This window comes from Anneissia japonica, unplaced genomic scaffold, assembly GCF_011630105.1.
Source record: "Anneissia japonica isolate Jap-2015-1 unplaced genomic scaffold, ASM1163010v1 scaffold288162_len571657_cov150, whole genome shotgun sequence".
Lineage (NCBI taxonomy): Eukaryota > Metazoa > Echinodermata > Crinoidea > Comatulida > Comatulidae > Anneissia > Anneissia japonica.
In genome coordinates, this window is record NW_022753254.1 from 313,157 (window position 1) to 341,096 (window position 27,940).

Here is a 27,940-nt window from a genome sequence, read left to right on the forward strand (position 1 = left end):
ATATATATAATAAAATTAAAACGGAACAGTAGAGAAAATCCGATCAGAATGACAAAATAAACTAAGCATCCACTGGAAGGAATCTCAATATCTGCAGACGGATCCATTTCGGCCTTCCAGGCCTCATCAGTGCAGCTAGGGTATAGACCCAAACGAAACGTTGGACCAGCTTAGGTAGGTCCCAAACTAGTCCCACGACCACTAATGATTACAGAGACAAACCAAGGCAATATAATCAATCCTGTCATGAAAAAATCACTCAACTGACATTTTTTTTGAAATTCACTTTTTTGGCTTTTTGGGCTCTTCATGATAGTATACAACATGTGATGTATTCAGATTTTTAAAAATATAACTGAAAATATGAAATTAAAAAATTAAAAAATCACTCAACTGCAATGCTGTTTCAGTCTTGACAACAAAGACTCACTCAACTGCAAAAACCATGAAAGAACCAACTTAACTGTGATTTAACACCTATTATGTAATGGCTTGTTATGGAGGACTCACTTAACTGCACAGTGTGTTACTATTTATCTTGCTATGGAAGACACCACTTAACTGCTCAGTGGGTAATTAGGAGACACTTTTAAAGATACATCATATTAATTACTGTTATTAATATAATCACCTTTTTGATTTCAAAATACGATCTTGGTTATAAGAAAGCATTTCACAGCACAAATACCATTTTAGTATTGCTTGTCATAAACACTGTGTATCAATAAATTAATATTATATTCTGAAGTTCCAGTTATTTTTATTTTTTGTGAATTTAAATTTTAAAAGGTAAATTAAAATTGTGGTTACAGTATTAAAATGAGGTTGACATTTTGTTGATCTTAAATAACAACGAATAATCAACTAGTGTATATAAAGCCTGGGAATGCTGGCTAAGTGCAAGTCTCAGGGAAAGAAATAAACAACTTAAATAATCAATTGAGAAATATTTTACCACTTGATGTCAAGCCTTCGTTCACAAAGCATTATAATAATGTCGGTCACTGTTAAAGGAATGTTCTCATATCTTAAAGAGAGGTGAGTTGATTTTTTTAAATTCTTATTTGTAGCTTGTATCAGGCATCCAGTAATTAAGATTAAAACTGGAAAATTTTACTCATTTGTATAATCATGGAGGAATTAGTTTAGTCAGTGTCAGTTTATGAAAGCATTCATTCTACATAAAAATAAAATAAGCCTATTGTGTCGCTAGGTAAACTACCAACGCGTACAATGTCTGCGCACCACGATATTCGAATTCACAATTTTGTTTAGCTTATTATTCTATTCTTCAATTTGAATGAGTGTGATCATAGTGTATCAGCTTTTTCACATTACAATAATGTTTTATAACAAATTGAGATACAGCATTCCATGTGTATTTTATATTTCAGAGGAGTGATTTAAGATCACAATGATGAAACTAATGAGCCTCTTTCTAATGAACATGTAGAAGAAAACATAAGGTGTGGATTACCAATGTCCTAGTTATTATAAATGTCTTAGTCTTACCTAATATTTGTAATGTAGGCCTAAGTTGTTTTAATGAAATTATTATGGCGCAAGAGTTTACTGTGTGGGTCGCTATTGCTTACTAACAATATTTATCTAGGCCTATATCATCCTATCAAGAATATAAAAGTGACGGAAAGGGGATCTTTTTAAAGATTGGCCATGTGAAATGGATTTTTATAATTTATCGTACCAACTAATATAAAACCATTTGTGATGCAAATCTAATACTGTATAAAGAAGTAAAACTTAAAATAATGTGTCATTAGTTATATTCTAGCCCTACTGTATTTTAATTTAATAAATCAGTAGTTCAATTAATTGGCTTGCAATTTATTGTCAAATTACTTTGATTTATACAAACTAGAAAATTTTACTCATTTGTATAATCATGGAGGAATTAGTTTAGTCAGTGTCAGTTTATGAATGCATTCATTCTACATAAAAATAAAATAAGCCTGTTGTGTTGCTAGGTAAACTACCAACGCGTACAATGTCTACGCACCACGATATTTAAATTCACAATTTTGTTTAGCTTATTATTCTATTCTTCATTTTGAATGAGTGCGATCATAGTGTATCAGCTTTTTCACATTACTATAATGTTTTATAACAAATTGAGATACAGCATTCCATGTGTATTTTATATTTCAGAGGAGTGATTAAAGATCACAATGATGAAACTAATGAGCCTCTTTCTAATGAACATGTAGAAGAAAACATAAGGTGAGGATTACCAATGTCCTAGTTATTATAAATGTCTTACCTAATATTTGTAATGTAGGCCTAAGTTGTTTTAATGAAATGAATATAGCGCAAGAGTTTACTGTGTGGGTCGCTATTGCTTACTAACAATATTTATCTAGGCCTATATCATCCTATCAAGAATATAAAAGTGACGGAAAGGGGATCTTTTTAAAGATTGGCCATGTGAAATGGAATTTTATAATTTATCGTACCAACTAATATAAAACCATTTGTGATGCAAATCTAATACTGTCATTACGACAATATTTTGCTAGCAGTGCAATTTTATTCCCTGAATTCGACCTCAAGGTAGCTTCCTCTCATGGGCTAACGGTACACTGTGGGTGATCAGTCAAGCGCGTAACGGCTTTGAAACAGTTCATTTGTAATTTAGGGGGTTCCACAACTACAAATTAAACGCCGTAACATTTTCATATGGAATTTCAATTTTTATTCTAAACAACATACATAATTATCTAAATACCATTCACAGTTTTATTTTTACCCTCAAAAGAAGACATTTTCTACCCTGCTTTACAGTCTTCACCACTCACATGTACGTAGTCATGTACACATAAGAAAATGGAATCGACCATCTCAAACCAGTGAACCCCTCGAAAAAATGGGGTGTTTTACAAAAACTGACATTTATATACTGCTGGTACTAAAAATCTATACGTTTTTACTGCATATGATTTACATAATTTGAATCTCTATCCTTTTCTTTTGCCAATGATCATAATTTTAGTGTTTAAAAATAAGGATAATTTAGTCATTTTATCTGTTTTTCCAGAGTATATTTCAAGCTCTGCCTCCACGTGAGCATCAGACTGCCATATGCTTGTAATGCTTAAGCATATGGTGAGGAGTTTTGGATGATTTTCATAAATCTGATTGGTCCGATAAAACTGCTCAACCGATCAATCTTATATTTACAATACATTTAGAAGACAAAAAGGGCTTTCGAATGGACTTTTCCCAAAAGAAATCGGCCCACAACTTTCGACTGTAGAGGGATTTATGTTAAAGACAGCTGGAATATTTCGGCAGATTTCACTGTTTTTACGCTGAAAAAATACACGATAAAGGTGTTAACATTACACTTATAAATTTGTAATTGTTGTAATGATTATTAAATTCCGATCAGTTTTATCTTTTCCCAAAAAAAATCGATAAAGTATTTGCGAAGTTATTACAAAAAGAAGTTGAAAAATGACCAAATTTAGTGGTTTTTGGCGACCTTCACTGCCGTTTTATCGAATTTAGACACGAAATATTGTCGTAATGTATAAAGAAGTAAAACTTAAAATAATGTGTCATTAGTTATATTCTAGCCCTACTGTATTTTAATTTAATAAATCAGTAGTTCAATTAATTGGCTTGCAATTTATTGTCAAATTACTTTGATTTATACTACTTCGTTCTATATTTTACCTGATATAACTTATTTGCCTCTATCATTATTATTTTATATGTTTTTTTAGAGTACATAAGCTGCTATTAATAAGGTAAATAATTGGCTCGAGGGTTGCAGTGGAAATGGAAGGTAAGCTATTCCTGCTTGATTCATATTTAGACTTAATTTCTGTTTACAATAATTAACAGTAAGATATATACACATGAAATATAATACATATATGTGGTAAAGACAAGCCAAACCAGTCACTGGTCGCAAAAATCAATTTTTAGTTATTAATACAGGGTTGAAGAGTAAAATGAGAGCTAAAAAATGGTAAAAAATCTTATAAATCCGACATTTCCTTATGAAGTTACAAGAATTTAACATAGAGTTGTTTATTATTTCGGGCATTTCTCAAGCAAAGATTATCACCAAATCGTTAAAAATTGTTGTTTTAACATTAGAAATTGGGAAAATAACAGCACAGCATGATGTATAGTTTAGTGCAATAACATAGATTTTAAAAATTTGACATTTCAGCATGCTTTGGCCATTATCTCTGAACACGATTTGCGATGAGTGACTGGTTTGGCTTGTCTTTGCCACATATATATACATGTATATTTTTCAATAATTATTTTAATTTTTTTTATTGGTTCTGAATATCATCATTTTTGCTTAAATTATCCATTACAATCACAGCAATTCCAAGTGGTTAAGACGAAGAAAACCAACAAGAGAAATGATTGACAGACTTAGACGTGGTAGATGTGTAAGGGAACATGCTCCTGTTCGAGGAGAATCTGTCCGGTAAGTTTATATATTTTTAAAGATACATGTAAACAGCATGTTATGTATTTTTGTACATGTAGGGTGGTTCTTTTTATTTTAGGTCTTTTTGTAAATGGGAAATACACACACACACACATATATATATATATATATATATATATAATCTGTACAATTATTTATTTGCATTGTATTTTAACAGAACAGAGATTATGAGTGCATCAATGGATTCTATCCTAGAGTATGACTCTAGTACCGCTAGTGAAGACGGTGCCAATACCTCCAATATAAGCAATGATGTTGCAGTACAATATGGACTTAATGAAGATGTTGAAATGGAGGATGCAGGTGACGTGGAGGGCAATCAATTGCTGAGAAATAAAGGCGACATACAGATGTAAGAACCATGAACACTCTTTTTGTAAAACTAAACTACAGAGGGTGGATTTATCAACTACTAGTACAATCACCATAAATTATTTTAACTTTAATTATAATTTTAACTGTCTGTAATATTGATAAACATAAAAATACATACAGTAAACATCATGTTTGCCTTCTAACAGCACAAGACCTAATACCAGTGCATCAATGGATTCCATTCAAGAGTGCCAAAGTAATAGCACTGATGACAATGATAGTGTTGAGCCAATGGAAATTGACGAGGATAATGAAAACGAACATGAAATGGTGCAAAATGATGTAGTTCCCCAGATAGATGAAAACAATGCAAACAGGTAAGATGAAAGTTTCAACGTCATTGATGTACAGTCCTTTTTAAATAAATGATTACAATAGCTTATTTATGTGGATAAATTATTAACATAAAAAAACAATTAGAAAATACTAAATTATGTTTTAAAAATTTTATTTATATTCAGGAAAAAGAAAAATGTCCTTCCGCCTTGCCCAGCATTGTGCAAAAAGAAATGCACAGAAAAAATAATCAAAGACCAAAGGGAAGGAATTAACCAAGAATATTGGATGTTGTCTAAGGAGCAACAACGAGTATGGCTCCTAAGCTATGCTGAGGCAACTGTTCCAAAACGCACCAACCCAAATGCTACCAACCCACGGAAACACACATACACATATTCGCTGATGAGTGAAGATTATGGAAATGTACAGGTATGCAGATCATTTTTCCTCACGACATTGGGATTCAAGTCCACTAGCAATTGTGTCATAACATGGCTTTTTAAGTTAATCGCTGAGCAAGGGACAGGGGTATATGCTCCTAAAGATGGACGAGGCCGACACGGAAACCATGCACACAAGCTTTCAGATGAAAAGAAAAAAGTCATAAAAGACCATATAATGTCCACCATCCATGCATTTCACATTATCGTAGGGAACATGCACCAAACAGACTTTACTTAACCGGAGCTAAATGTTACAGTGATGTTCGCCGACTTTAATGACAAACATCCAGGTGTTTGCAAGTACCAAACCTACCGGAAAATGATCAGAGACCTTAGTATAAGCTTTGCCCGTTTAGGAAAAGAAGAGTGTGAAATCTGCGAACACAAAAAAAATCATGATGTTGAAGACTGCGAAGTATGCATAAATTATGAGGCCCATTTACGAAGAGCAGATATTGCAAGGAAACGCTATAAGCATGACAAAGAGCAAAAATTAAATGAAAATGAAGTAATTGTCTCGGCTGATATGGAGAAGGTAATTATGCTACCTAGGATGGAAGGTATAAAGAGTTGCGTTTTCACAAGAAGATTAGTCCAATTTCACGAAACATTTGCACCGATTGGAAAAAGAGATCAAGCAACACCAAATCCAATTGGAGTGATTTGGAATGAAAGCATTAGTGGAAGAAGTGCTAGCGATGTTGCAAGTTCCAATATTAAATTCCTTGAAACACCAAATATTAGGGACAAAGAAAAAGTAGTAATATGGCTTGATAACTGTGGAGCTCAAAATAAGAACTGGGCTCTCTTCACAGCGCTAGTGGCAAAGGTGAATGATGACAACGCCCTTAAAGAAATCAGCTTGCGGTACCTGGAAACTGGTCACACATTCATGAGCTGCGACAGCTTCCATGCTAAAGTTGAAAAAGAGATGAAGAGACGTTGTAAAGTTTTTGATTCTATAGACTTTGAATCCATCATTACCACATGTGGACAAGCGGCTCCAATGAACTACTGTGATTTCTCAAATTATGAAAACTGTGTCAACAGTGCTGGATACACGAATAAGCCAACTCTCGCAAATTAAAGGAAGTTGTTTTCACAAGCGCAGAAACTTCAATAAAATGGAAGGAGTCTCATGAAGATGCAGAGTTCAAGAGGGGAGAATTTTTGAAGAGGAAGGTGATCGACAATATAATCAATAAGAAGCAATTTGATAAGAAACAAAAACCAAGGGGAATCGCCGAAGACAAGAAACAGGGAATTATTCGCAACCTTGTCAAATTAATGCCAGAAACCAGAAGAGCTTTCTGGAACAACATCCCTACTGATGCAGTTGAAGATTTGATTGTCGTACAATAAGAAAAAAGTATGCAAAATGTGTATTATTCTTAATCTAAAATTGTGCCAAGTGAAAACATTAACGCTTTATTCTACTTTACTACGGGAAATGTAATGGGAGCTGGCAGTTTGTGCACTGTAACGTAAGGAGCAAATATGATGAGAGAGCCTCTAGGCATGGCCACTGTCTATCTGCTCCTGCAATAAAGATTAAATTAAGAAAAATGTATTATGTAAATATTATCTATTTTTTAGGCATACTGAGTATTATATTTGCTCCTGTACCTAAAGATTAAATTAAGAAAAGTATTTCAGTTAGTTTCATGTTTGTGTTTACTAGTTGTATTATGTACATATTGTACACTTATTTTGGCATAAATGTTGGCATACTGAATATTTATTAAGGAGCATAACGCAATTAGATAACAAAAGAAAAGACAGTTTAATAATAATAATAATAATACATAAATACTGTGGTGACAGGTGTGCTTCTTGGCCAAAAATGATGGCATATTTCAAAAGTTTTACTTGGTACTAAAAAATAGTGTAAATTTTCCTCCATCCAGTACTTTGATTTGTTAAATAAAAAATATAATCACAATCTATAATAATGTGTTGTGGTTTTTACTTAGGAATTTGGGTGTGTGTATGGGGGGAGGGGGAGAGTGTGTATGGGGGGGAGAGGTGCCAAGGTGTCTGACAAGGGTCTTACTGTTTTTCAGTTGGTTTAAGAGTCAAAAGCCGATGGTCTGGTGGGAGAGCTGGGGACCATAAGTAATCTTTGAAATAATTTATACTCAACCCTACCATTACAAAGAATGGAAATTTATAATAAGTAAAAATTATAATACTAATTATGTCCGACAGAGAATGGGATGGGGACAGGCTTGAAGTAAAAGCAGTATTCTGACCCTGCCACTGAATGACAAATTTAGGTTATAGGCCTAGGCACTAACTAGGCGCACGCTGTGTACCTGTGTCGCTTACATAGGCAGGGCGATAACTTGACTCTGGAAGCCTTTTCTCGCCTAGGCCTCATGACCCATTAACGAACCTTCTAATCAGTGCAAAGAAAATATTACTTCATCCAACACATTTGAGCAGTATTATTATGTCATACTAACTGTTTTTAAATAATAGTTTGTAGTAGTTTTATGTACCTTTCTTTTGAATGCTGCAATTGAGTTAGTTCTGTCATAACAAATGCAGTTGAGTTGTTTCTTTTATGGTTTCTTTACATGTGATTGACCCGAAATGTCATGAAAAAACATTAAATCCGACATTTTAAATATTATATGTGGGTATTTTTTTTTAATATCCTACCCATTAAACAGGAGCTGCAAAATATACAAAATGGTGTAAAAAAAATAATCTTGTAAATAACGTATGAGGAGGGCTAGCCTTTGAACACGTTTTGTTGAATATCTCAAAACATTGATTGATGCAGTTGAGTGAGTTTTTCATGACAGGGCAGAATACTAATGATTGCCTGCATGCAATACGATAACTGCCGATGTTAGTAGCACTGCCGAAACATGTCTTAGGGGCCGTTAGGGCCATAATATACTGGATTAAATATAGGCTTCGCCTATGATGAAGATACGGTCTGTTGTGTTGTTTTTTGAAATATATATATATATATATATACACACACACCCACACACACGACAAGGGTCTTACTGTTTTTCAGTTGGTTTAAGAGTCAAAAGCCGATGGTCTGGTGGGAGAGCTGGGGACCATAAGTAATCTTTGAAATAATTTATAACTCAACCCTACCATTACAAAGAATGGAAATTTATAATAAGTAAAAATTATAATACTAATTATGTCCGACAGAGAATGGGATGGGGACAGGCTTGAAGTAGAAGCAGTATTCTGACCCTGCCACTGAATGACAAATTTAGGTTATAGGCCTAGGCACTAACTAGGCGCACGCTGTGTACCTGGTTTAATTACATAGGCAGGGCGATAACTTGACTCTGGAAGCCTTTTCTCACCTAGGCCTCATGACCCATTAACAGACCTTCTAATCAGTGATTATTCAGTGCAAAGAAAATATTACTTTATCCAACATATTTGAGCAGTATTATTATGTCATACTAACTGTTTTTAAATAATAGTTTGTAGTACTGTAGTTTTATGTACCTTTCTTTTGAATGCTACAATTGAGTTAGTTCTTTCATAACAAATGCAGTTGAGTTGTTTCTTTCATGGTTTCTTTACATGTGATTGACCCGAAATGTCATGAAAAAACATTAAATCCGACATTTTAAATATTATATGTGGGTATTTTTTTTAAATATCCTACCCATTAAACAGGAGCTGCGAAATATACAAAATGGTGTAAAAAAAATAATCTTGTAAATAACGTATGAGGAGGGCTAGCCTTTGAACATGTTTTGTTGAATATCTCAAAACATTGATTGATGCAGTTGAGTGAGTTTTTCATGACAGGGCATACACAGCCCAGGTGTGAATGCAAATAGTGAAATACAAGCTATGTGGCTCGGTTCCAGTAGATACAGAGAATATTTTGTCATTCTTAACGCATCCTACGAAATTCTTACGAGACAGCACTAGTCCGTGAATTTGTGAACAAGATCGGAGATCTAAAGATGCAATCTCTACCATGCATCAGTGGCGGCTTGCTGGATCTCAATAGAGATTCTTTAATAATATATAAATTTTAAAAGGCAAATGGGAAAAACCCATAAAACAGCAAACAGCCACATAAATACAAAACTATTTTAAATTAAAACGGAACAGTAGAGAAAATCCGATCAGAATGACAAAATAAACTAAGCATCCACTGGAAGGAATCCAAATATCTGCAGACGGATCCGTTTCGGCCTTCCAGGCCTCATCAGTGCAGCTAGGGTATAGACCCAAACGAAACGTTCGACCAGCTTAGGTAGGGCCCAAACTAGTCCCACGACCACTAATGATTACAGAGACAAACCAAGGCTCTGTCTGCAAACGGATCTGTCTGCAGATATTGGGATTCCTTCCAGTGGATGCTTAGTTTATTTTGTCATTCTGATCGGATTTTCTCTACTGTTCCGTTTTAATTTTAAATGGTTTTGCATTATGTGGCTGTTTGCTGTTTTATTGGTTTTTCCCATTTGCCTTTTAAAATTTGTATATATATATATATATATATATATATATCTTTATTTGGCTCTTAGGAGGAAACTCTTTTGTCTATGATTTCGCCTTAACGTCGCTTTAGTTTCCCCTTAGCGACACTACTTTCGCCTTAAATATACTGTTTTTAACCCACTTCATTGTTTTAGTTTCCCCCTATGGATACTTCTAAGCATGTATATATGTATATATATATTTTTTTTTTCTAGGTACAGAAGGTGGATATGGAAGTGTAACAGACTCACAGTAAGTGAAATTTTTAATTTATTTTCATTTCAACATCAAGGCATTCTCATCATTGTCATCATGATCCTTATTATTATGGTAATATTATTATTGTTTGTTCTTGTTCTTATTATCAATATTATCAGTATGCTAGTGTAAATATAATGAACTCTTTATATTCTGCATCAGCAGTTTTATAATATGTTTTTAAATATCACAAACCTAAGTTTGGAATATGATGTTAATATAAAATATAATATTCAAGTACAAGAATATCATAACTCCTTTTTGGGTAGTATTGTTTTTCTGTTTATTTTACAAGGCTGCATTGCATACTGAATTCCCTATCTAGAGATGAACATTCAAATATGGGTACCCCAGATATTGCAGATATTACTCTAAATGAAAAGAGGTATCACCTACAACACCACAGAAATTCAACTCAAATTACGATGAGTTTCAAAGAAGCATACATTCCCAATACTCTTTTGAAGAGATTAAGTGTGAGTATGAACTTAAGAAAGCACTCTTTTAAACTACTGGAGATCAAAAATTGCAGATACTTTAAAGGAATTTACCATTTAAATAATGTCATTATTATAAGATACTGAAATACAGTTCTTTACTAGAACTGATTGTATTAGTTTTTGAAAACCAATTTATTATGCAAAAATCAATCAGCCAATCAGTTATATATCAATCAGTCATACAAAAATAAATCAGCCAATAATCAATTTGTCAATCAATCAATCATACAACAATTAATCAGTCAATCAATTTGTCAATCAATATCAGTCAATCAATCAATAAATCAATCAACTATAAAATCAATCAGTTTCATGATTGTTTGGTTCTTACCATTTGAGAGTTCTACATAAATCTGGATATGTTGCTCGTTTTTTCTAGCTTCCTTCACACAAAGTGTGGTGCGTCTTCTTTTCACTTTCTGGTTCTCAAAAATAATTATCTGAGAAATTAGCCCATTGTAATTTATAGTATATTTTTAACTGTATTTATCATGTTACAGAATTCATATATTGCCAACCTAACTGCCGCTGAAGTGAAAGTGATGATGGACTCCACGGATATGAGCATTAATTCTGTTCAACACATCTTCTCTAATTTAAATCATACAGTGTTTCAGTACATGATGAATGAGGCTGCATCAGTAAGTTTAAACCAGTAAAATGTTATTCTCTGCTGATTTTCATTGCATTTGCATTTTATGTCACGGACAAATCAACTTGTTACTCCAACATGAATATAGTTACGCATATATGCACATGCTTCTCAAGATGATGTCAAACCATCAAGATTACTCGTCTCTAGCAGAGAAGTTGGCTAAAAGTTATTTGCTGCTTCTTGTGTTGAAGACCCTGGTTCAAACCCAGCCAGCGTTGGGTTTTAATGGAGTCGATCATCGCTTGGCTCCTCAAATAACCCTCGTATTGGGAGTTAGACGGGTTCAGGACAGTGTGTATCCGTACGTGTCTGTTGTTTTAGTTAAGTCGGGGGCTACTGGCCACCAAGGGCCCAGCGAGAATTTTTGATTTCCAATTAGAATGACAAGTAAAGAAATATTATTGTTACTATTATCATCATTAATATTATTGTTATTTTTATTGTTATTATTTGATAGGATGAGTCTGTTATGGACATTCCAGAGATGTATTACCACCCAATGATTGATGCTGGCATAAACCAGTTTGGACCAGTTTCCCAATGGACTCCTGACCAGGCTCTGATGATGAAGCCATTCCTCCAAGGACTCACTAAAGAACACATTAAAGAGCTGGGATCTGAGACTTTCCATTCTATGTGAGATGGAAAATAACTTTATCTGGTTGATCTGTCTTATTTTAATAATATGTACAACAGATCACCTTCCAATTCTAAACCCCTCTAATTCCAAGACCCCTCTATTTTGATACCACTAATTCTTCAAAGTACCAACTATCAATCTTCAATATTTTAACAAAACGCTTTTACCTCATGTTGGATCACCGAACCATAAGGACTCCACACATAAATCCCAACAGTGGTACATGGTTTATATTGGAGGGCAGACTTTATTATTAGTACATGTATTTAATACAATACAATACAATGCAATAGTTATTCATATTTATTATGAAATTTGATATCAAAAATAGACTTAAGGATGTTTTAAAATTGAATTCAGGGAAAGTCAAAAGAGTTAAAAAACAATAAGTGAATTAGCATTGACACGCGACATGGAATGTGAGACATTTTTTGAATGGGAAAACTGTTCTGAATGGGAAAAACTAATTAATCACTTATTTACTCTATGTAATAATTCATAAACTAATTAAGGGGGAAAACAGATATTCTTATTGTTTGGATCTGTTCTGATCCTTGCATGTTCTTGGTCTATCTTTTTCATTCAAGATGTGTCCAGCGTTGAAAGTTTACATCCTTTTGTACCAATTGTTTTTGAGAATAAAGAATGAAAGAAGTAAAGCTTGTACAGTTGGCCTACTAATTTATACTAATTTTAAAATTATAAATAATTCTATTAACTATAAGTGTGTATTCTGAGCATTGTTTTGAAATAATATATTTTCATCTCTGCTATAAACATGTATCACCCAATTCATTATTGATATTAATGCAGACTTCCATCACTGGAAGAGTTGTTGGAGGAGGAAGAGGATTCTGTCGAGCATTCTGTACAAATGGTAGTTATGCAGAAGTACAAAAAACTAAAGGGCCCTGTGATACGTTGGTCCATTGAGGATTTAGCCCAAGTCAAAGCTTTCATTACTACATTAACAAGAAGAGATATCAAGTCCATTCCTGATCAGGTGGTAAGTGATAATTATGAGAAAAGGGACAATGTGGAGAAATGTTGATAAAGGAAACAATCTTAGAGATAATCATCTGCAATTTGTTTGTATTGGTTACAAATTCTTTTTGCCATGCCAACAGGTTTTAACCTCTTATAGCGGATGATGTGTTTGTTCCATATATATTACAGATATACCATTTTTGTTACAATTTGCCATAACATGCATCAAATGATTTTAATTTGTATATTAAATAATACACTGGATCACTTGACTACCACTTACAAAGTACTAGTTAATCATTTTAAAGTCATAATATAAAGCTCACTGCCCACACTATCACATTTTATGTGAGAAATTTGTGTGATGTGCCCAAATATGGGCATGATGATGTTATATTACACCCAAATATGGGCATATCACAGTTATTTGTTGCATAAATCTGGGAGTGTTGAAAAAGTTTTAGAAATTTAAAATGTTAAAGATCCTGTCTTTTGTGAGGTAAAAAAAAATATAAAATTCAATCCCACATTTAAAATATTAAATAATTAAGTAATTTCTTATTGGACGGTAGGCAGTCTAAGTCTCAGTCTTGAGCGAGGCAAATGGCTGAGCGGTTAAGGCAGGGGCGCCGTGATCATAGCCAACAATATCAGCACGGGTTCACGGCCAGCTCGCTCCTATAGTTCTGGTGGTGGAACAAGTCTTCTCGGGTAAGGACTATAAACTGTAGGCCCAGTGTACATAAATGCTCATGTGCACTTAAAAGAACCCAGTACATCTTTCGAGATGAGTAGGGGGTTACCCCGGTGTACTGGTTCACTCGGCCCCTGTCATGGACAGATGAAAGTGCGCCGGTTTACTGGCTGCAGAGGCCATGAAGTGACCTTCAGCGGAGGAGAATGTTATTGAAAAGTGCAGCATCTAGTCCCGAGCGCATGGAGACCTTGTTTATTTGCGCTATATAAATCTATCTATTATATTATTATTTTAAGGATTTATGTTTCTTTAAATCAGCAAAAATTATTTTTTATTTCTTTATTTGTTGGAAGGTAGTAATTATTTTGAGGTTTCTCTCAATTTTTACATCTTTAATATTCTAAAGTGACTCTAAAGTTATCTATTGTTTAAATTGGTGTTTCAGATTGATAAGTCTCTTGACGTTGTTGAAAGCCGCTATATTGCCTCAAACCCCAAAATTGGTCGGGATTATCTAAACAGAATCACCAACCTGCCAACATGGAGCTGGTCAATGGAGAATGTAACACGGTATTCAAAATAACATTCAATAATATTATTCTGTGGTTTAAAAAAATGATCTTCATTAACATCATCTTTATGTCAAAATTACAATCATTATTCATCAAATCAGAAGATAAAATTTCACCTCTATTTCATCCATCACACATTGCACAGACGTTAGGATATTCAAACAAAACGTCACATACATCATCATCATCATTAGTAATCTGCATTGCTGCAGGTGCGTTTATGAGTTGAGATTCAGTTCCTCCACCGATCTCTTTGATGCGCTTTTCCTTTTATTTCTTCGTAACGTCCGATGTTACACATATCCATGAACATTTTTCTTCTTCTGCCTACTGTTCTCTTTACTTCCATTCTTTCTTCAATCACATTCTTTAATAATCCATTTCCTCTCGGTACATGACCAATCCAGCACATTCTTTTTTGCTTCATTATATTTAGTAAACATCATCATCGTTATTATATCTTTTTAAGTGCCTTTTTTATCAGTGCTAAAAATCATTTAACTTTTAACTATGAACAATCTAAATGTTTTGTTTGATTCAGTTTTGTCTTAAGCACTGTTCACACTTTCAAACTTTGTTGACAAAAACATGTGACATACCCAAATATGATATGATGACATCATATCATGACCATATATAGGCATATCATGACTATATATGGGCATACAATATTTTTTTTGTCAAAGAAAATTTGACAATCTGGACAGAACTTTAAATTATGTTATTACATTTTGTGTGACAGATTATGATGTGCCCATATATGGACATATTAATGTCATTTTACATCCAAATATGGGCATAAAATAGTTTATTTGTCGCATAAAATTTGATAATGTGGACAGAGCTTTACTTTATTATTTTATTTAATTTTTGAGTTCCTGTTTTGCCCATAGCCTGGGAGATTTAGTGCAGTTTGTGTCACCTAGGGACATGGCCAGGCTTCCTGCCTCTATAATCACCATGGATGTATTTACATCAAAAGTCCAAAAACAAGGAAAGGTACGTAAAAGACTTACAGGCCTGGTTTCCATTAGGCGTATATTTAATTTTTTAATTGATACTCTGTTCTGATACTAAATATAATTCCAGTGGCAGATCCAGAAATTTTAAATAGAGGGGCCCCAGGGAGGATTTTCACAGGTTTTGGGTGTGTACATCTCAGCCCCCACCACGGTGATGCTGAGGTGAGATTTATGACACATCTAGATGACCGGAAATGGCACTCTCAGACTTAAGTGGGGGGGGGGGAGGATTCCATGGATACATCGTTTTTAATGACAATCTGGTTACTTATAGCTAATCGCCTTTTCGTTTAAAATGTAACTTTTTATCACTGCATGCCTGTTCCAAAGTCAATGATGTGTTTTTTTAGAGTATTTGTAAAAGTCAGCTGAGCTTTTCCTTCAATTATATCCTGGGCTTTTGCCCAAGGAAAGGTGGGTATGTAAAATTGGGTGTAAAGTAGGAAGTTGGCTATATACCTGAAGAATATTGAAATGGAACCTGCTTGATAATTCTACTTTATTGACAGGAAAGTCGTCTGATAGCCAGGAAAGTTGTGGAGCAACGTGGGGACCCATCAGCCTGGAGCGCAGATGATTTGCGAAGTGTAGGTAGATCAGTTGGAGGCCTAGACGTGAAGGACATTGAGAAGATACCAGCTGAAGCAATTTTAGGTGCTATGGATGATCTCAACAAGGCTGAAATGTCTCCAAGACAGAAGAAAACTCTGTTAAAGAAGGTCAAAAGAAGGGACAGTGGAGTAAGCAAATACAATCTGAATTGAAATGACAAATAATCAAATGTATATCAAAAAAATGACATCATCATCATCATTATTATATCTTTTCAATTATTCTTTTAATTCTTATTTTGTGAAGGAATTGCTGAGATAGCAACGAAAGCTTTGAACTATAGTAAGCTATATTTTATTTCAAAGTTCAAATTACTATAAGAACCAAAATTATGATAAAAAATATTATTCTTTATATTATTTTATTATTGTTATTGTGGCGGCCTATTATTTTAGTAAAAGTTTTATATAAAAACATGATCTAAACTCATCTTTGGAATTTATAACACTGCACAAAACAAATCAGGGAATAATAATAAAACTAGAGGGCACTCAGAGAGAGCATACCTCATGCCACATCATAATTCCCCTCGGTATAAATTTCCCCCGCATCTTGTCCCCATAAAAAAAATTAGGCGTATATTTAATTTTTTAATTGATTGACTGATACTAAACGTTATTCCAGTGTGGTGGATCCAGAAATTTGAAATAGAGGGGTCCCAGGGAGGGATTTTCACAGGTAGTGGGTGTGCACAACCGTGGTGGGGCTGAGGTGAGAAAATTTATGATTATCGCACCTCTAGATGACGGGAAATGGCACTCTCAGACTTAAAATTTTAATATAATTACTTTTCTATTTTCTCCATTTTTTTTTTATTTTGAAAATTTTAAGGGGGTGGGGGGCCTAGTCCGGCTGGGGTCCCCCTTGAATCCGCCACTGGATTCCATGAATACATCATTTGTAATGACAATCTGCTCAATCTGCCAATAAAAAGGTAATGACTCAGAGAGAGCATACCTTATGCCACATCATAATTCCCCTCGGTATAAATTTCCCCCGCATCTTGTCCCCATAAAAAAAATATGGGGGAAAAAAAACAAACAAACAGGTAGACTCCTTGAGATTTCAACCCGGGGCTGGTAGTGTGGAAAACAGTCTATACCACTACACCAAACTGTTTTCACATATATCTAATTACTGGTCACGTGAGCCCGTATAAGCACAAACACACACTTCTATACGACAAACAGTTTTCGATCATTGTGTCCTTGACCTTTGACCCTGACCCTTCAAAATTTAGTCACTTCCAGAACTCTGGTAAAGGAACATTGTGACCAAGTTTGGGAAATTTCTGATAAAAACTGTTTCAAAAAATTGTTTTTTTGTTGATTGTGACCTTGACCGGCCTTTAACCCTTACCCTTCAAGAGTCAAATACTTTGAGATTTTTGGTCATGGATAATTGTGACCAAGTTTCTGATTAAAACTATATGGGCTGTACGCAACAAAATAAAAAAAAAGTTTTTCATTGATTGAGACCTTTGACCCTGACCCTTCAAAATTTAATCAGTTCTAGATCTTAGGTAAAGGATTATTGTGGCCAAGTTTGACGAATTTCTAATAAAAACTGTGGGCTGTAGGCTGTTCAAGAAATATGCCAACAGTCAAATAAATAGCTAAATAAAAAACCAGGCGAAAACAACCTGCTGGAGACCAAATTAGCTAAATATTTTTTTAATTTATTAAATTGTTTACAGTTGTTTTTTTGTAATTCAACTCATGATTATATTTTTGATATACTTTTAATAGAATAACTAAATAAATTTATACCTGTTCCATAGCGTTTATCAGCTGATGATATTAAGAATCTGAAAGGATTGAGCACAATGTTGAAGACAGATGAACTGAAGGAGCTTAGGTCAGAGGAGATTTTAGAAGCTGCTGATACATTCAGAGAAATTGGCAAAGATTTAAGCAGAGCCAAGAGAAAAGAAATTGTACAAAAAGTGAGCCTTGTGTTTTTTTTTATCTATCTCACTGTCCATATGTACATTTGTCCATTTTTTTGTTACTCCATCTTCTCATCTATTCATGTTTACACTATGTTTTTTTACACCTAAAAAATTTGAGTTTTTTTTTAAAGAAAGACTGATTTTCATTCTTATGCTGCCAGTACAAAATCTCATTTGCATAATTTTCACAAATAATAATCTTAATTCTTAAACAGCAGCCTAATAATTGTAAAAGTTGCATATCGCCCTCCAGCTTGAAACACCAAAACTCAAAAATATGTGAAGGTTTGAAAATGGTAAAAATCAAATAGGAAATTCAGATTACTCCAATGGGGACTCATGGCAGAGTCCAATCTCTTAATGATCAGCTTAAGCTCTGCCACACTATCAAATTTTATTTGATAAACAACTGATATTCCCATATTTGGGTGTAATATGACATCATCATGCCCATATATGGGCACATCACACAAATTTGTCACATGGTTAAAATTTGCTAGTGCTATGCTGCAGCTTTTTTTATATTTGATGTTTTTATTTTAAGGCATCCAAAGCTGAAAATGATGTTGGTACATTGATTGGTAGCTTGGGAGAGGACTATGTGGCAGAGATCCCATTGAAGTCTGTCAGGACAATGACCTACTCTGACATCACCAGTATGTCAGTGGCTACTGGGAACAACCGCAGCACTGGAGCAAGTGAGGTCAAATGGACTAGATCACAGGTATTTTATACTTTTATTGGCATACATGTCTTTCGAAAGGCCAAGGATTCAAGTCAAAGGCTGTCCTTAAATAACACTAGACGTTTTGTACCTTGTTTAGCAAATTCATTTTAACGGATCGGCAGAGGCGGGCAGAAAATACAAATATTTTCTTCTCATTTAGTAAAATGTTTTTTGCTTTTAGCAAAATGTTTTTTGCTAAAATGTTTCTATGTGGTGGAGGAAATAAAAATAACATTTTAATATTAAATGAAAACAAATATAGATTCTATCATTTGGTTGTAAATAAAGCAATGTTGCTATGTAATGTAATTGATAAATGTTTTATGTACTGTATTTAAATAAGGAATTAAAGATTATATATATATTTTTTACTAAAGTGCCACCTTTTCTCAGAGAATTGAGCAACACACAGTTCTAGCCCACTGAGACTGAGCGCTTCAAATATGCTTGTTTATTATAATAATAATTATTATTATTAATATTTTATATAAATATGTATATATATATATATATATATATATATATATATATGCGTATGTGTGTGTGTCATTTAAAATACATCCATAAGAACACACAAAAATACAGGGAGGTACTGTAGCAATATTTAGAATGTAAAATGTTTTTCNNAGATTTCTTATTAGATTTTATGGCAGGAGTATGGATACGAGTATACATTTGCATTTATAATTTTTTTATCAAATTTTATATGACAATTAGTATAACATCATCATGTCAAAATATGGGTCACACACATTTGGCACATAAAACTTGGTAGAGTATTAGATTTTCTTTAGCTATTGTGATACAAATGGAGAACCATTAATAGTGTCTCCATCTCTTCCCCTGTACAACAATCTTTATTAAGGCCAACTTACCCTGATATGACTGTGTTTGTTTGACAGAGCAAATCATTATATAGAAGTATTAAGAGAGGATTAGAAGAAATAGAAGGAGATGAAGTGATATTTACCACAGATATTATCAGGTGACAGATAAATGAGTAGGCAGATACAGTAGATGGATAAATACATAGACAGAAAAATCATAAAAAGAAAGAATTTTTTCATATATATTTTGGTTCGATGAGTCATGGTCGACAGTTGGGCTTGGTTTGCTAGACAGGGGATTAACCCTTCTGCCCCTGTTGATGCCAGTTTGTAGACACTAATGAAGGGGTTTATTATTTGATAATCTGTTTTGTGAGTTATGCAATGTTTTAAGAATAACCACCATGACCTCATATTAGTCAGTTGGTAGAGTAAGACAGTTCTTGGTACAAGTCCAGACGGGGATAATGTGTTTCCCTAAACCAACGTAAACCATAAAATACTGTAGACAGAAATGTAGAAGATATGCAGATATAGATCCAGTACATACAGACATGAAAAAAAAAATGAAATTAGATACATAATAGATGTATAATTAGTTGTTAAAGGATAATATAGACTATAGAGCTTGATGTAAGGATCAACTGAAAGCAAAAATGCATCAAACATTTTTTATGTACTTGTATGATGTTGCATTTTAGAACCTTGGGCACCATAGCTGCTGGCCTTCCTTGCGATGACATCCATAAGATGGCTGGAGATGATGTTGTTTCCTTGGTAACAGCTTTGATGGAACAAGATGGTTGGAATAACAAACAGGTAGGCATTTGATTTATTAGGATATATAATGATATACATTAATTTATGAATTTTTAAAAATTTTCAGTTAATTTTTAATACAAGTTAATAACAATAATATACATTTTTGTATTCTTTCCATATATATATTGTAATTAATTTCATTGTATAATGTTACATACAAAATATTGTGTTTTATCATTTTTTATATAAAGCACATAAAACAAGTGCAAATCACATTAATTTGTATTGAATATGTATACATATATTGATTTCTATTACTTGACCCCAAGATGCGCTGTATAAAGGATACAATCAAGGATGGTAATGCTGACTTTACATCAAGCCTGACAGAGGGTGACATCACAAACCTAGGTGGCAGGGTTCTCAAAGAATTCAGGTAAAGTAGTTGCAGTAAGCCGTTTTGTAGTTTTAACTACACATGTTTATGTCAAAGGTCAAGACATAAATATATACTTAACCTTTCTCAGAGGAGTCTATTAAATTAATGTAGATAATAGTCAATCTGTTGTGAGTGTATGTTGTTCCATATTAATATAGAATAAGCCTTGAAATTGAAAAAAAAAAGTAAGTAAACAATGTTCTCATTTAGTGTGGATGATTTAGGTAAGATTCCAGAGCATTTGCAAGGATTAACATTTGAACAGATTGGAAGCACAGAACTCACAGAAGATAAGAAGGAGAAAAGAAAATGGATGGCAAAAATCTCATTAAAAGTCATGGTAGGATGGTATATATATTAGACAAAAAAATAAAATTTGATTTATATAATAGTATTAATCAGCTTTTAAAAAATTTTTAGATGACAATCCTAATAAACCCACCTTGCAGAGATTGTCCAATTATAGCGCTGAGACAGGGTGCATTAGTGAATTTTTACCATTTACAATAACATTTAATTAGAATGTACAGTATAATAATAATTTAATTTTTTCCCAATAAAAAATTCCAATCAAAACAATCTATATTTAGGTACTGTATTATGATGTATGATAAAGGATTTTTTTTTGTTTTACAAAACCCAGTGTTATATCTAGGTATGCATTCTTTCTTTATTGAAAGCACCTTAGACCAAAGTTTTATCTTTACTACAGTTCTTAACAACAGATTTTTTCCAAACTCTGTTGCCATGACTACTAATTTTGTTGTTTTAATTTCTTTTAAGAATAAAACTGGTGACAAAGCCATAAACTCAGATGATCTCCTAAGCCTTGGTAACTTAACATGCAGTATGCCGGCAGAGGCCTACACTCGTATTGAAAACGAAGCTTTTAGCGAAAATGTGTACAGCCTGAGGGAGTGTTTCTTAGACCAAGAGCAAATGGGAGCAATACGCGATAAACTTAAAGATGTAAATGGGTATGGGCTAATATTTATTTATCACAAAACTGCCAACCTTTTTAAAATTTACTTAAATAATACAGTATATCATCAGTAATTGATATTACCAATATTGAGGATAGTGAGCAATTATTTATTAAAAATCATAATAATAATAATAATAATAATAATAATAATAATAATGGTGAACTTGCATATTGTGGAGACCTATGCTATCTATCTTTATGATTATTAATATTATTATTGTTATTATTATTATTATTATAATCATAAATACAATAATATTCATATAAAATCGTTAATATTCATCAATATAACAGCCAACAAACTTCTACTCAGTATCTGTCATGTTTTTTCTATTCAATTGTAGTGAACCTGGCATGTGGAGTAGTGATGCCATAGCAACCGCAGGCCCGCTCCTTGCAAGTCTTTCAGAGGATGAACTCATGCAGCTTGATCATGTGAGATATTTGGTTTTAATTTAATTTATTTTGGCCAAAGACCTTATAATTGCAAGATAGCGTTCTCCGCAATTTCTGATTAAAAATTCTGTAATAACGCAGTGTAGCTAGGCACCCTCACGCAAAAGTATTACTTTCAACTTTGACATCAGAAATCTTTACTAAAGATAGCGCATCTGCGTGCAAATTCTATAACAATCATGGTATCAACTAGGGCGGCATCTCACAAAAGTGATTGCTTTTTGTGCTTCTTTTTATTGAACATCTACGCTTCTATTTATTAGGTGTAGAATCACCGGCGGAGAGCGCTATCTTGTAATTATGAGACCTTTGATTTCAGCATAGTATACTGACATAACATTTACGAGGTGAACATCCTTTGAAATCAAGCAAAAACTGTTAGGAATACATCTGATACATTTACCATGGATTTTAGATCTTTGGTTGCCTTTTTGCCAACCAAAATGTATGGGGTGAGAATAGCTAACAGTGTAATATAGAATTAACCTTTGACTTATGTTTAAAAAATTATAAAATTATAAATAAATTACTGACTAATGATCCTGGTTTTCAAATGTCACTTTGCTTGGGCAACATAACAAATTTTCTTTTTTTTACTGGCCAGATGGTGATCGATTGTTCTGAAATCATTTGAATTTTTTAGTAAGTCATTAGAATGAATTACAATTTTTTTTAATTTTTAGTAATAGCCTGTGCACAAGGGGCACGTAAGCAGTGCTTTGAATGAATGAATATATGAATAAATGTAGTTTTGAACTTTTGAGATTTCCTATTTTATCAAGTAAATCTATTAAGTAAACAAACAAGAATATTTCAAACATTTTTTCATTAAATGTTGATTCTCTGCATCTTTTAGGCTAGTTTTTCATCAGTTGCTATGGAAACTCTAAATAGTTTCAAGGAGTTTAATGACCGGAAGGCAAACCGTGTTATTGATACTGATGAGGACGATGAACGAAAATGGAAGCAGGGGTTTACAGGTGTTGCTATTCGAACAAAAGATGCACTTGTGGCAGACACAGAATCAGCCTTAAGGAGGAAGAAGAGAGGTAAAAAGAAAAATCTTTAATTTAGAAGCATGTAGAAATGTGTTATTTCTATTTCACCACAAGCACCACCAACATGTTAACATGTTGACTGCCAGACCTTTCTTTTAGGTTCCTTCCTATGTGCCAGAACAAACATACATGTACATACTTTTTTTGAAATTGTATCTAGTCATATATCATCAAAATGATGTGTCTAATATATTGGCGGGAAAATATGAGGGGACAAGCTTTTATTGTCTCTGTCAAGTGCGAGTTTTCTCATCCTCTTTTTGCATGGGTTGGTATTTGTTCAGAGGGCCTGTACTGCCTGCAAGGTAACACAACAAACGTACATCCATTATTTGTACGTTATCATCTACGTATATCTTCTTCGAACTACCAGCCGTTAGTGTGTGGACGTTCTACAATGTATAACAAAGAAGTAACAAACGCTAGAATGTTCCCCCGTTTTTGACGAGTATAGTCATCCCTAGCGCCCTCAGCAACATCCTGTGGGACGAGTATACACGTCGCTGGCAGCCAACATATTAATTTATTCATTCTCCATTCCTCTGGTCATTTCCCAGAGGTTGTTCATAGCCCAACATGTGAGGAGATCCTTGACCTTCAGGATGGTAACATAGCATGGACTGTTCAGGAGCTGGAAGTCATCACCACTGATACATTTCAAAACTGCTTTGACACTCTTGGCAGTGTCAGTGGTTTTTCAGAGGATCAACTGGATGTGCTGCTTAACAAAGCAATAGAGGTTTGCTTTCTTTTTAGTCCTTTTCTCTGATATTTTTTTTTTTTTTTTTTTTTTGTTTTTTTTTTTTTTTTTTTGTATTTTTGGTTTTGGATTGAAAGATTAAAAGGATGAATTTGTGTATTCAGTGAAGTACTTTTCTGGGGTGAAGTTTTATAGCTTAGGGTTAAGGTGATTGCCTTCTAATCCCAGGGTTCTCGGTTGAAATCCTATGAGAACAGGATTTTTTTTCCCAACTAAAAGCAACTCCATTCTCTAAGCCTCATAAAGAGATTGAAAGCATTTTCTATTCTGTAGTTGATGGTTAACACTTGCTGTTGGATGCGAATAAAATAAATATATATATAAAAATACAACTAACCATTGCAACATTTAGTTTATATAATAGTTGATAAAAATAAGTTATTAATATTAAACCTGATTGGCAGAGTACTTTTTGCATCATTCATAGTTGCGTTTTCTCCATAGACTTGGGGATCTGTTAGAAACATCTCCTCTGATGATATCGCACTACTTGGTCACATAGCAACCCGCTTCACTCCGGAACAAATCAGTGCATTGGATTTGTCAGATATTGATACGCTGTACACTGTTGGTCAGTTTGATGGCTGGCAAACAGTACAGGTAAAGATTTAAATATGATTGTTATCATATCTTAAATTTACCATTGTCTTAATATTTATCTTTTAAATTTTTTAAAACTTTTGCTGTGATTGTCTGTTTTTTGTTGTAGCTTGAGAGTGGGCTGAATCGATTCCTTCAGTTGAGTGGATGGCACATCTCAGATTTGAATGCCACAGATCTCACTGGTCTTAGCAACTTCCTCTGCGGAATGTCTTTGGATCAGATGCTGGATATCTCATCTGAAAGTTATGGGTGAGGATAATTTTCATTACTACGTACTGTAGCACCCACTAACCACCAGTCTTTCAAATATTGAATATAATGGCTTAGAGTAAGTAATTGGACCCAGTAATTTTTTCTACTCAGCATTATAACATTTCTACCCCTATTAAAGCAGGATCGGAACCGAGCTACCCATGATAATAATAATCATACAATAATAATAATAATAATAATAATGATAATAATAATAGACAAATGTCAGTTTATATAACAGTAATGTATCAACTTCTTATCTGTATTATTATTCCAGTCATAGATGAAACACCTATGGAATTAAACTCCTGGAGAGTACAGTATTCTTGTTACTTGTTTTCCTTACGGTCAATAAGTCGAAAGTCCTCTAATCAAATCTTGTATCCTGATCAAACCCAAATTGAGCATGCATAACTCAAATAATGCAATGATGCAGGAAATCCAGCAATTTGGTTCAATAGTTGAATAATAAACAAAAAACAAAATATTGCTCATAGACAAATATGGTGATCCTTTAAAAATTGAAGGTATGAATGCTATAGTAGGCAGTGCTCTGGAAGTACCAATTATTCTGCTGGGAGTGAGACAATGGGGACAAAGTGCTCTGCACAGACATATACAAATGATCATAACTTTGATTTGAAACTAAAATTAGGTACCACAAACTTTTCTACATTGGAACTTGCTGTAATTTCTCAAGACATATTTGAATGCCAAAACCTTAATCTCATTCCTGAAAATGACCCAATAAATTTTGAAACATTGAATCATGGCCTCCCTCTCTTTATTTGGAGTAACGTTCATTCTATGTAATTTTTAAACATATAATCGTGCATCTGTTGGTTAATCTAGCATCTTAAAACTTTTTTTCTTTGACCTTAGTGGAGCCTCATCTGATATTGGTAAATTATCCACATGTACTCACCAGCGATTGTCTGTATTAAAGGACAAAGCTGTCGATGTGTATGGGGAGATTGCATCCTGGCTTCCAGAGATCTACACTGAAGTCGGCACTGTTGTTGGTAAATACCCCAAATAATATTTAAGCCCTATTAAAGTTCCTTCAATGCATTTTACATGCCAATGCTGCTGTTGTAGACATATTGTTCTGTTATGAGCTGCCTGAATACATTGGTTTCAGAGAGTAACAATGGCAGAGAATGTATATAAATAACAAAATCAGAAACAGCACATTAAGATAATGACATACTTTATGTTTATTCCCCAAGTTTTAAACTATTTAAATTATCTGGCCGCTTTACATGGTTATATATATTGCATTAGGATGAGTAACAGGATTTGAGAGCCTTTTTTGTTAGGATTATGTTCTTTAATTAATCACATCCTATTATTTTTCAGCTGGTTTTTCTTCTTCTGATTTTACTCACACTGGAGAAGAGACTCTCGCTGGTGTGCTACCTGAAGCTCTAGCGTTGATTCCGTCCGACACATTCAGGGTATGTAGACATTCAGAGGGTAAATAGACATACTGTACAGTGCTAGAAGGGTATGTAGAAATTTAGAGGGTAAACAGACACACATGGGCTTGAAATTCAGTGTGTTCTTTATTTATTTATTAAAAAGTCAACAAAACTGCCCAAGAGGAAACCATGGGCTAGGGCCCAACACAAAATTGGGAACCTCTTCCCATTGTATTGATTAATTTTTTTCTTTCTGTGTAGTGTTTTTTAAAGTGTTGCAGTTAGTCTGAAATTTAGACATTTCATATTCAAACTTGGATTCCATTTATAGTCATATCAGAATACAGCCACATGAAATGGTAATATTACTACTGAAATATAACAAACATTACAAGTTATGTATTTTTTTTAAGTATCATATGAGTATATATGTATAACTATTGTGTTGAACAAAATTACAACTGACATCTATTATTGAAATTTTTTTTCTTTTATTTAATAAACCTCTATAATGGGGATAGGGGTATGAGTATAATATATTAGCAAACTGTTGTTTACTATTGTTATTGACTATCGCTCATTTAAGTATTGGTGCTGTTTGCTATCTTCTACATTTGTTTTTGGAACAATTAATATTTCATGGTAAATTCTGGTAGGAGAAAATGTAATGGGATTTTAGTGTATTTGATTATTCTTCCTTACTTCATGAGCGTCATATTTGGCAGATACCGGCGCTATTTAAATGTTCTATTCTACTTTGGACCAGGGGCGGATCCAGAGATGTCCAAAAGGGGGGGGCCGAAATTTGGGCCGATCGAGACAACACCGAAATAGGAAGTCCGGGGGCATGCCCCCGCGAAATTTCTGTGTTTTAGATGCCCGAAAATAACATTTGAGGCGTTCTGGGCTATCGTTTTGTCTTTTTCTTCCTTTTTTTTTCTCTTTTTTTTTTTCTTTTTTTCCCCCCCCCCCCACTAAATCCGCCACTGTGGACACTCCAAGTTTAGACATTTCACTCATTGTCCTATAAGAATAAAAACATGAAATAATATTTCTCGTGAAAATAAAAGTAATTATTATGAGTATCATAGAAGTTAAAATTATTTTCCATAATGTGAAACTATAGCACTAAACAAAATTACATCAGACATCTTAAAGATTTCTTAAACTGTTGTTTCTCTTCCTATGTTTAATTTAATGTTGTTTTCTTTCTTCTATATATTGTATATATTAATTTACATACAGTGCTTCCTCCAATTTCAGACCACTTTGGGACCTGAAAATTCAGGGTGGTCTTAGGGTTCAGTCACCAATTAGAGGATTAGCTTTGTTGAAAGATTGATGGTTGTTATTTGGTTTTTTGAAAAAGTGGTCTCGAATTAGACGGGTCTCATAATTAGAGTCGTCTCAAATTGGAGGTCTTGCACTGTATATTTGGAGCAAGCAATTATACTGCCATTGTAAATTCCGGGAGAATAGATAGATGCGATTTTAATGCTTAACAACCATTCCAAATTGTTGTTCTACTTTTGTAACTTAGGATGTGTTCAGTGCTGAATTGGTTGGTTATTTTGATCAATACCAGGCCCAAGCCATCACTGCTGAACAGCGATCAATGTTGTCAAGTAGGGTGCTGGACTCGCTCAATGCTGCGGAGTATGGTGGTGATGCTACAATTCTCTCACAGG

General features: G+C 33.7%; 2 protein-coding genes across 2 annotated transcripts; both read left to right on the top strand.

The window, feature by feature from the left end:
* Positions 1 to 957: 957 nt before the first annotated feature.
* Positions 958 to 5,827, top strand: LOC117122792. Its single transcript, XM_033268528.1, has 6 exons — positions 958 to 1,038; positions 2,167 to 2,238; positions 4,361 to 4,468; positions 4,650 to 4,844; positions 5,014 to 5,184; positions 5,329 to 5,827. The coding sequence occupies exons 1-6, from the start codon at positions 962 to 964 to the stop codon at positions 5,825 to 5,827; spliced, it is 1,122 nt and encodes a 373-aa protein (XP_033124419.1). The 5' UTR covers positions 958 to 961.
* Positions 5,828 to 6,823: 996 nt separating this feature from the next.
* LOC117122793 (otoancorin-like) lies at positions 6,824 to 27,939 on the top strand (the record flags this gene model as incomplete). The annotated part of the gene is made up of 24 exons (XM_033268529.1): positions 6,824 to 6,958; positions 10,284 to 10,320; positions 10,622 to 10,802; positions 11,327 to 11,467; positions 11,939 to 12,117; positions 12,935 to 13,127; positions 14,251 to 14,375; positions 15,271 to 15,376; positions 15,909 to 16,139; positions 17,792 to 17,956; positions 18,507 to 18,686; positions 19,592 to 19,674; positions 20,218 to 20,335; positions 20,608 to 20,714; positions 20,928 to 21,057; positions 21,501 to 21,694; positions 22,047 to 22,137; positions 23,015 to 23,207; positions 23,774 to 23,955; positions 24,421 to 24,576; positions 24,686 to 24,828; positions 25,714 to 25,853; positions 26,191 to 26,288; positions 27,793 to 27,939. Coding segments are annotated over exons 3-24 (3,237 nt in total), but the record flags the coding sequence as incomplete, so codon positions are not given.
* Position 27,940: the final 1 nt, after the last annotated feature.

What these genes read in the sequence shown, in the direction of transcription:
- LOC117122792 (XM_033268528.1), top strand. Translation starts at nt 962, where the DNA reads ATGTCAAGCCTTCGTTCACAAAGCATTATAATAATGTCGGTCACTGTT. An exon ending in AATAAAGGCGACATACAGAT is followed by an intron (nt 4,845 to 5,013) that starts GTAAGAACCATG and finishes GCCTTCTAACAG; the next exon opens with CACAAGACCTAATACCAGTG. An exon ending in GATGAAAACAATGCAAACAG is followed by an intron (nt 5,185 to 5,328) that starts GTAAGATGAAAG and finishes ATTTATATTCAG; the next exon opens with GAAAAAGAAAAATGTCCTTC.